This window comes from Aptenodytes forsteri, unplaced genomic scaffold (genome assembly GCF_000699145.1).
Source record: "Aptenodytes forsteri isolate BGI_AS27 unplaced genomic scaffold, ASM69914v1 Scaffold2, whole genome shotgun sequence".
Lineage (NCBI taxonomy): Eukaryota > Metazoa > Chordata > Aves > Sphenisciformes > Spheniscidae > Aptenodytes > Aptenodytes forsteri.
The window spans coordinates 738,435-747,520 of record NW_008795695.1 but is presented as its reverse complement, the minus strand read 5'-3'; the positions used below and the strand labels follow the sequence as shown (position 1 = coordinate 747,520).

At 35.7% G+C, this 9,086-nt stretch overlaps 1 protein-coding gene across 1 annotated transcript in view; it reads right to left on the bottom strand.

Moving 5' to 3' along the window:
• Positions 1-7,652, bottom strand: part of CXADR (coxsackie virus and adenovirus receptor) — a 19,737-nt gene extending 12,085 nt beyond the window's left edge. The window contains exons 1-7 of the mRNA XM_009282918.1: positions 7,487-7,652; positions 6,612-6,816; positions 6,087-6,242; positions 4,528-4,650; positions 4,090-4,185; positions 3,847-3,889; positions 3,301-3,487 (exon numbers count right to left, since the gene is read on the bottom strand). Of these exons, the coding sequence (XP_009281193.1) occupies positions 3,301-3,487; positions 3,847-3,889; positions 4,090-4,185; positions 4,528-4,650; positions 6,087-6,242; positions 6,612-6,816; positions 7,487-7,615 (939 nt within the window). The 5' untranslated portion in view covers positions 7,616-7,652. The remainder of the gene's footprint in view (positions 1-3,300; positions 3,488-3,846; positions 3,890-4,089; positions 4,186-4,527; positions 4,651-6,086; positions 6,243-6,611; positions 6,817-7,486) is intronic.
• Between the last annotated feature and the right edge of the window lie 1,434 nt (positions 7,653-9,086).

The following is a 9,086-nucleotide window of genomic DNA, read 5'->3' as shown; positions in this document are numbered from 1 at the left end:
TTTTTTTTTTTTTATTAAAATGAGACATTAAAAATGCCACCTTCTAACTGGTATATCAGCTGCCATTACTGCCTAGAAGAGTTCTGTTAGCAGAGTTATCTGTAAGATCGGACACCTCACATGTTTAACCAGTTCATCTCCTACACAGCTAGAAATCATTGCTAAACTATAGTAACTGCTTTTGAGAATCATAATCCAGTGTAAGCGAACAATCTACTGACTAAATAAATAATTTATAATAGCAGTATTGTGTTTTCATAGTAATGTTGTATCCATTCAAAAAGGCATGATGATACCAACTTGAGGCAAAGTTTACCCCAAGTCAGCGGTTCTTTATTTCAGATAAGGACTATGTCAGATTCTATTTCTTCTATTTTCCATGCAATTACATAAATAGACAGACACTGTCAAGGCTGCTAAGCCTAACAGCTAGGCTCTGAGGGCACATCACGCTGTCCTTCTGTTCTGTCCATTTATTATTTTGTACAAGCTGACAGAGCATTAAGCATGTGTAAACTCTGCTCTGTACGCCTTAGTGAGATAAGTTTCTGTTCTTGAGTGTCCTAGGGCTTACCTGACTGAAAGCACAGGGTCTCAGGCCAAACAAACAAACAAACAAAAAAAAAAACCCCACCCACACACAAACACCACCCAAAACCAACCAACCAACCACATGAAAAAACACACCAAAAGCTAACAAACAAAGACCAAAACGCACATCTAATCTCACATATGTCCACAGCTGGCTAAGAACCAAATTCAGTAAGTTTGTTGCCTGGTTGCTTAGGTTTATAGCTATCTCTCAGTCTGTGATTCAGTTTAGTTTTGTATTCAACTTGTATTTATAACAACTATATCCTTTTAATTAAGGAAGGCCTTAGTTTCAAGGTAAACAATCAGTGTATGATTAAAATCTCGGAAGTCTCTTCTATCACAATAATTGGATGCAAGAAGATGTCTCCTCATCTATTGTTCTTCATAAGCATATGTTTGGCACAGTTACTAAACCTATTATTTACCACACAAGTAAAAGTCAATTGTCCATCTCACTGGTACAACAACTGAACAGTTTTCAGGAATATAAACACTTAGATCATAATTAGCAATTGAAGGAGTAACTGATATTTTGAAATACAGAACAATACAGAGAGAGCCACTGAGGTCACATCCAAAAATAGGCATGAAGAGGTATATGTACTATTGTACATAGGAATCAAGAAATCAAGATCACAGTGTCATGTTTTAAGAACTGTACCATCACCTCAGCACCTGTTCAAACAGTAAATTTAGGCACCGAAAATTTCATAAAAACTGAAGTTACAATCAGGCAAAGTTTATTGAAAAGGCACACATGAAAGATAAAAAACCTGATCTCTAACAGTATCAGTTTACAATCTAAAAAAGTCCCAAATGTGTAAAACTAAGTCTAGAATACTTAATATCCATTCAAGTTTCTAAATTCAGTATGAAGGGTATGTTCTTTACATGAATAGTGCCAGTCAAAAATTGTGCACCTAAACTACAGATAGGACAAACATTTAGTAGTAAGCCGAAGAATTTATCACAGATCTATAAGCAGCTACAAAAAAGCAGACGCTAAACCTAGAAGTTTGGGGAAATGTTTTTTCTCACACTGTTGCTACATACAAATAATCCTAACGTCTTTCAACAGGCTATTCAGGTATTTCCTTCATCAACATCAGTGCCACATACTATATGCCTTTAGAGTTTTCAAAAATACCTTGCAGTTTAACACCTACAGCTAGAACAAGCCGAAGGGACTCCCCCTCCCGCACAGGATGAGGAATAAAGTAGAAAACAGGAAGAAAGAAAAAAATCCACAAAGATTCAAACTGCACTAAGCTTTAAATCCAGCTTCCACAGGTATATAATATCAGTCATCAGAAGCTATCAAAAGTCCTTAAGTATGTGTGAAAGTAAGATAAGGAATTGTTCTGTTCGTCCTGTAATGCTTTAAGTTTGCAAAACTGGGAAGAAGGGGTTTTAATTTTGAAACATGAGATTTGTATCAACAATTCTGGGTAACTATTTCCTCTCAGATTCTGTTTGCATGAAACTTGCTCTTAGAAGTCTAAATGTCTGTTAATAAGAATATTTAGGGCTGTTAAAGAAACAAGGAGAAATGAGCTTTAAACTCCTTGCAAATTCATACAGAAAGATATTAGCATCTTAAGTAAAAGCTAACTAGTGCCTACATGTATATGGGAAAAGATGTTTCCAAAGTGATGTTAGAGCAAGAGGACAGATACCAAATACCAGTTACTTAACAGCTTTCATTAAAACCCCACAGAGCTTCTAGGTAATTGGTTTGGAAAGAAGTAAGAGTACTGCCTTAGAATCTAAATAGGCTTTGGAAAATGCAAGGTACAATTAACTTAAGACCTGTATAGGATACATAGTTATTCTTACTGTGACAGTAACAGTTGACCTATAGTTTTTAAAGCTTAGATACCACTACCAACAACACAATAGGACCTCTTGCATCAGATAACGTAAGTATTAAAGTTATCTGACATGACTAGAACTAGTTATTACAGAAAAATTCATGTTTCAAAGAGCTTGCAAGGTCTCCTGTCACATTTCCACTCACTGAAATTTTAAATTCAGAATAGATTCATTAAATTAATTGAACCAATCAAACAACTGGTAGCCCCTGAAATAAGAGCTCAAGAAGTGCTCCAAACAAACATTACCAAGTTAAAGAACTGCATAAATACTCAGAGTTTGAACAGAATTCAAAGTCGTCCTCAGTATTTCAGCCCCCTGTGCAACTACATCAGACAGTGGCCAAATTAAAATATTTCTGGTATTCCAAAATTGAGGATAAAATTTCAGGAACTCTGAGAAACTTCATGGTCTACATATGAATGCTTTTGTTACTTCTCACTTGTGTCTCGCTGTTACATATTCAGAACTGCACATCAGCTGACAGTGTCTCTTCAGCAACCTACCAGAGGTCCAAATACCTGCAGTGTCCGATATTTATTTTAGGAACTTCAATGCTTTTAGCAAATAGTTCGACTGTCATATACTACTAAGTTTAAAATTAAAAATAAGAATTGGTGGCTTTTCAAACTAACTTGTTCATTTTCTTCAAGGAAAATTGCATGCCATTGTTTAAATGAGGGATGGAACACAGTAGTTTTCTCTAATACTTACAACGAACACTTAAAAAACAGCATTTAAATTAATAATATTTTATACTATGGACCCATCTTTGCTTTGTGCTGGAATCATCACAGGAACAGCTCCCATTCTACTTAAATTAGGTGCAGCTACCTTTGAAGGTGCAAAGGTTGGGTTTTGACCAGGAGTACGTTCAAAGTCTTCACTTGGGACTTGGCTATATGAAGTTTTGGTATATCCTTCCATATTTGAGGGAGACATTGAACCCAGAGAAGAACGATTGCTGCCTATGTAGCTGCGGGCTGTTGAACTGCGACTTTTTGGAGGTGGAACATCTTCCCTGACAAACAAAAAAAACAGTTGCAGAACAAGAATTCAGTCACTGTTACTACGTGGGAGCTTACAAAACAAATTTTCAGTTTGTTTCTTTCTATTCTGACACAGTAGCCAAAAGAGGCTCACATATTACTTTAAGTTAAAAAAAATTTCAAGTATTCATTGCCTTTAAAATCTTTACTGAAATTAGACATGACTACACCATATTAAAAACAAAAAGTTCTCTGACAAGCTGTTAGCATGTTAATAAGCTTTCCAGATTAAGACAGAAATCTCAACTGTTAAGAATCTTACTTGCAGAAATACACATTTAAAAGTTAATCTGCAAATAATACTGCTCAGAAATTAGAGATATGTCGTTACCTGATATCATGATGTACTTCTTTCTCATATTTCTTCTCTCTATGTTTCTTACAGCAAAAGAAGACAAGCATAACCAGTACAGAAACACCCAGCAGAGTTCCTATAATAGCTCCAGCAATTATACCAGCTGTATTTATAGCTAGAATAGATAAATAACAAGCCTGTTTAAGTGTCAAATTTATACAACCGACTTCTTTTCTCTCAACTCAACATTAAAAACAGCATGTTTCTTCTTCTCTCTATGTTTCTTACAGCAAAAGAAGACAAGCATAACCAGTACAGAAACACCCAGCAGAGTTCCTATAATAGCTCCAGCAATTATACCAGCTGTATTTATAGCTAGAATAGATAAATAACAATCCTGTTTAAGTGTCAAATTTATACAACCGACTTCTTTTCTCTCAACTCAACATTAAAAACAGCATGTTTCCACATGATCCAGGTTAACAGTATATCACTGAATCACAGAGATAATGCTTCAATCACATGCATTTAACACAATAATAAGAGTTACAGATTTCTGCATAAAAAGCACTATTTTGGGAAGTAAAGACTTGGAAGTGGCAACCATCAGTTACGCAACAGAGTTGGGTTTTTTAACCTTTTAGGAGTTTAGAGAAACAAGATTATTCAGTTTTAATACACAAAACACTATGTGACCATTACACAGAAAACACTTACGTGGGGTGACATTCAGCTCAACAGAACATTCATCCGTGCCAACTCTGTTTGAGGCAACACAATTGTATGTACCAGAATAGTCTTGAGAGGCATTTTTCAAGAGAAGTTCCCCTGTATTTTTATCTACAAACAACAAAAGATAAAGGTTTACCATTTTCCAAAGTTTAATTCCATATTCAATACTACATAATTATTAGTCCAGCACATAAATGAAATCTTAACTAAAAAATGTCATATTAAAAATACCCAAATAAAAACAAAAGTCTATCGCACTGCAAAATACTATTATTTGTAAAAGCCTTTTACCTTGTTAGAAATTTATTCCTCGGCATTTGATTTTAATATTAAGCCTACAGATGGAAAGGAACAGACGCTTAAAGGGGCAAATTCTCTCATCCTAACATAGAATTCTAAAATACAAGATTAACTGCATCCCAGAAATACCTCCTCCGCTTCTGTCTGTCTAAACCAATTCTACACAACCAGCTCAGATGCCTGCAGAACCTATGTTCGACATGAGGTGGATCTAACCTAAACACTGCACTCCAATGGGTGACCAATTAAGACTAGCTATGCTGACAGAGTAGGAGACATGAATCAGTGAAAACAAGAAGAGTATTTCCCCTATGAGGAAGAACCACACAAGTTCTTAACTCCCTCTCCCCTAGACATTCACTTTGGCTACTTTTAGACACGAGACCACTTTGTCCTTTATGTCCTGCACAGCCTGAGTTAAAATGTCTATTTCTAAGCAGATTCTTAAACTGCTTCATCTGCAAGGAAAACGCACTATCTCAAGGTTTAAGGTTTTCATAACTACAAAGATGATCAAAATGAACTGGTACTGAGCAGTACTTTTCCAAAAAAATATTCTGGAGTAACTTTCACAAAGCCAAAACTCACAAATTAACCTTCTACAATTAAGTTCTCACAGTAAAAATCCAATACCACCACTATAATACTTCGGGATCCATCAGTCAAAATTCATAACGTATAACCCCTTCCTGGATGTTAGCTCTTGTAAGAAGAGGTAAGCCTTCTCTTCTCCTTTACTCTGGATAGCTTTTCTTCTAAAGACTTGCACCCCTTTTTAAGGAAGAAGTTCTGTCACTTGATCAGAAAGTAAAGGCCTCAATTCAATCTCTAATAAAATTCAAGCTTTTTATCTCCACTTCCCTGAAGGCAGGCAGCTCTAACGACTGGTCTAGTCTCTGTTCTGACTCTTCCCCACTGTCCACCTGCACACAAAAGCAGCCAACATCACGAAGAAAAAGAACTCACAACACTCATGCACAGATGAGCATGATTCTGCAGCCTAATGGTAAGAATCTCAACTTAAAGCTTGAAACATTTCCCACTATGAATAAAAAAAAAACCAAACAAAAACACCCCAACTTGTTTCAAAGTCAGTTTTACTATCAAGTGAGAGGGTAGAAGTGACCCTTATCTTGACTGCTCTATACTAAAATTAAGGATGAGATGCTCGCAAGTCAAGATAAGCCAAAAATACAAATGCAATCTTTCTTAAGTATTTCAGAATAAATAAAGTTTGACAGTACTCGGTATGGAAGTGGCAGGAAGTTCCTGTGTGCCAGATACTCTTCTCCAGTCATAAGACAAAAGTGGGGATCCTTCTTGTGATTCACATTTCAAGATAACGTCTTTTCCGATCTCCTGTGATCCTTCAATGGAACATTTAGTTCTTGCTGGCTTTACTAATAAACAAAGTATTATTGAATTAATAATAGCCACAATAAAAATGCTTACTAGTTGTGTTCTAGTAGGCCAGTCCATTTTGCTAAAGGCAAAGCTTGTGCAACAAACCATTTCTATGCATGGGAAGATTTTCTATGAAATACAAGCCACATGTAGAATTTTTTTAAATGCTCATCATTCTGAATATTATTCCCTTCATCCCCCAGAAGAGAATGATGTCCACCCCCCACAAAGTCTCAATAATGGGTGCATCATCATAGATTCATTACGACTTTCCCTGACAGAAGTTTTAATTTTATATATCAAATATAGGATAGAATAAACACATAAAAAGTGTCACTGAAAATTCAAGAAAAACATTATCTTACCAAGTACAGTCAACTGTATTTTTTGGCTTTGAACTCCAGGAGCCTTCTTCACTTTGCACTGGTATGTGCCAGTGTCTGCTGACTTTAAATTCAGGATATCCAACGAACCATCACCAGATCTAGGATCAGGATTAGTAAACTGCATCCGCCCAGTCATAGCAGCATAATAATGATTATAAATCCTGTCTACAGCATACATAATTATCTATCAAAAAAGAAATATGATTCAGAAATCCACTTGGCATTTAAACGTTCAAAATAATTTTGTATCTTCAGATTCTTGACAGTTTCTTTCTACTATTTCAAATAATCCCAGAGGCATGACATAGCCAATATCTCAAAATATCACACACAGTACTCTAATGAACACTCCAACCAAACACCTGTCCAAGTAGCAGCATGCCAGCATTGACTTCTAACTGAAAGAAAACTGTCTAAAATTCCTCTAATCTTCATTCTGTCAAACCTCTCTACTAAAAGGAGTCATTTTTCTGATAAGGCTTTAGAAGAAAGGAGAGAGTTAATAACTAATGAAAAAAGTTAATATATTTAAAATCAAATTCCCATGAATCAGTTTTCAATCAGGAAAATATTGCAGGTACAAAAGCATAATTTATTTTCTGTAACTGAAGCATTTTTAAATTTACAGTTCTCCTTTAGAAGACAAGTTTATAGTGAGAAATTTCTTCACATTTCACACAATCTGCTATTCCAAAACTTTCACTATATTTCGTATGACTGGTGCTTCAAAATAATTTAAGATCACAAGCAATCCCAACCTGAAAAGGTGGAAGTTTAAAAAGTCAGTAACAAAGTTCATGCATTGACCTACTCAAACAAGTGAATTAACACTGTCCAAATAAGTCTCTACTTACTATTTGTTCCTTCTTTTGATTATCTGCTGGTATCAATACCCACTCAATATCTAGTGGGCCTTCATCTTCTTCTGAGAGTACAAAAGTACATGGCAACGTAACTTTCTCTCCTTGTGCTTTTTCAAACATTGATTGGTCAACTGAAGTTATGCTTAGGCTTCTTGTTAGACCTATAAAAATATATTTTTGTTTTAAAAACACTTCACATGTAGTTTTCACTGTAAGTGTTCTATTATATATTGGTATATAGTCAAATCCACCATATACTTTTCCTGTATAGAAATCGTGTCCTTAGTCAGACTTGTCACCACTTAAGAGATCCTGTGCAGTATGTTACTGAACACAATGCAAAGTCATGTACTGTTCATTTGGAATCATATCCAACAGGCAGTGATATCTTTCAAACCATACAATTTTTTTTGTACAATTCAAGTCCCATATGAAGCTAAATAAATCAAAATTTTCAGCAGCAGGTTTTTCAAGTTATTAGAAAAATCACCCTACAACTACTCCCTCATTGGTAAAATGAGGGCATGGAACAGTGATGAAGTCTGCCAGGATGGACAGAATTGTGAAGTCTTGGGTTAGATCAAGTTAAGTTACTCTGTCTTGTGGTATAAGGGCTGTTCTATCTACAGGGAGTAAACAAATGAATCCTTTCCAAAAATCTCAATGAGTTTTTAGATTTGTTCGCCCTTTCTGCTTGTCTTACTCCTCAAAAAAAGACTGCGTAATCCCTATCTGCGTGCCTCTAAGCAAAACATGTTTCCAAACAACAAATTTTCCTCAATTCAACCCTGAAAAAGAATCTAGGTAGCAACTCAAGACAGACTTGCTCAAAAGGCCTGAAGCAAGATTCCCCGTTTTTTTACAACAAACATAGGCTTCCCTCAAGTGTATAGACCCATACATCGCAATCAGAAAGTGGAAAGCTCCATTTGCTCATTACAGAAACAGGCTTGGCATTTGTACATCCACTGTTTTGTCCACCTTGCTGGGTACCAAGCTCAGATTTTCACAGTCATTTTACATGTGTAGGTTGCTGCCCATCATAGTTAGACAGTCACACAGATGTTACCACAGCCACAACAGATGCAAGGCCACAAGAGTGGCCAGTGTGAAGACGACAGATCATTTTGGTGCATCTGTAGAATCGTAGCCTCAGATGAAATAATATTAAGAATTATTATAAACAGTGCATTTAAACTCTAACTTGCACTTCTACGCTAGCTTAAGTTATTATCTAACTTGCACTTCTCCGTATAGTAGAGAAGCTCTAGTGCATTTCTGCAGTAGATCAGACTGCAACAGCTATCCTTCTACCTTACTAGAATTTTCCTCTGTATCAAGTCTTTGGATTCTTTTCCTGATGTCAAAACAAAGGGATCTTTAACAAGTATTTAAAAAAAAAAAAAAATCATTCAGAAAGAGAAAGCACCTGACATACTAAATTCCAGACAAAAGCCTCCAAGAAAAGACCTTCACAATTTTTAATAACACACAGTTACAAATTACGTAGGATTATATCATTTCCTGCCATTCACGGTATTACTTTGCATGGCGATACCTTCATTCCAAGAAAAAAGCAAGAAACATCAAT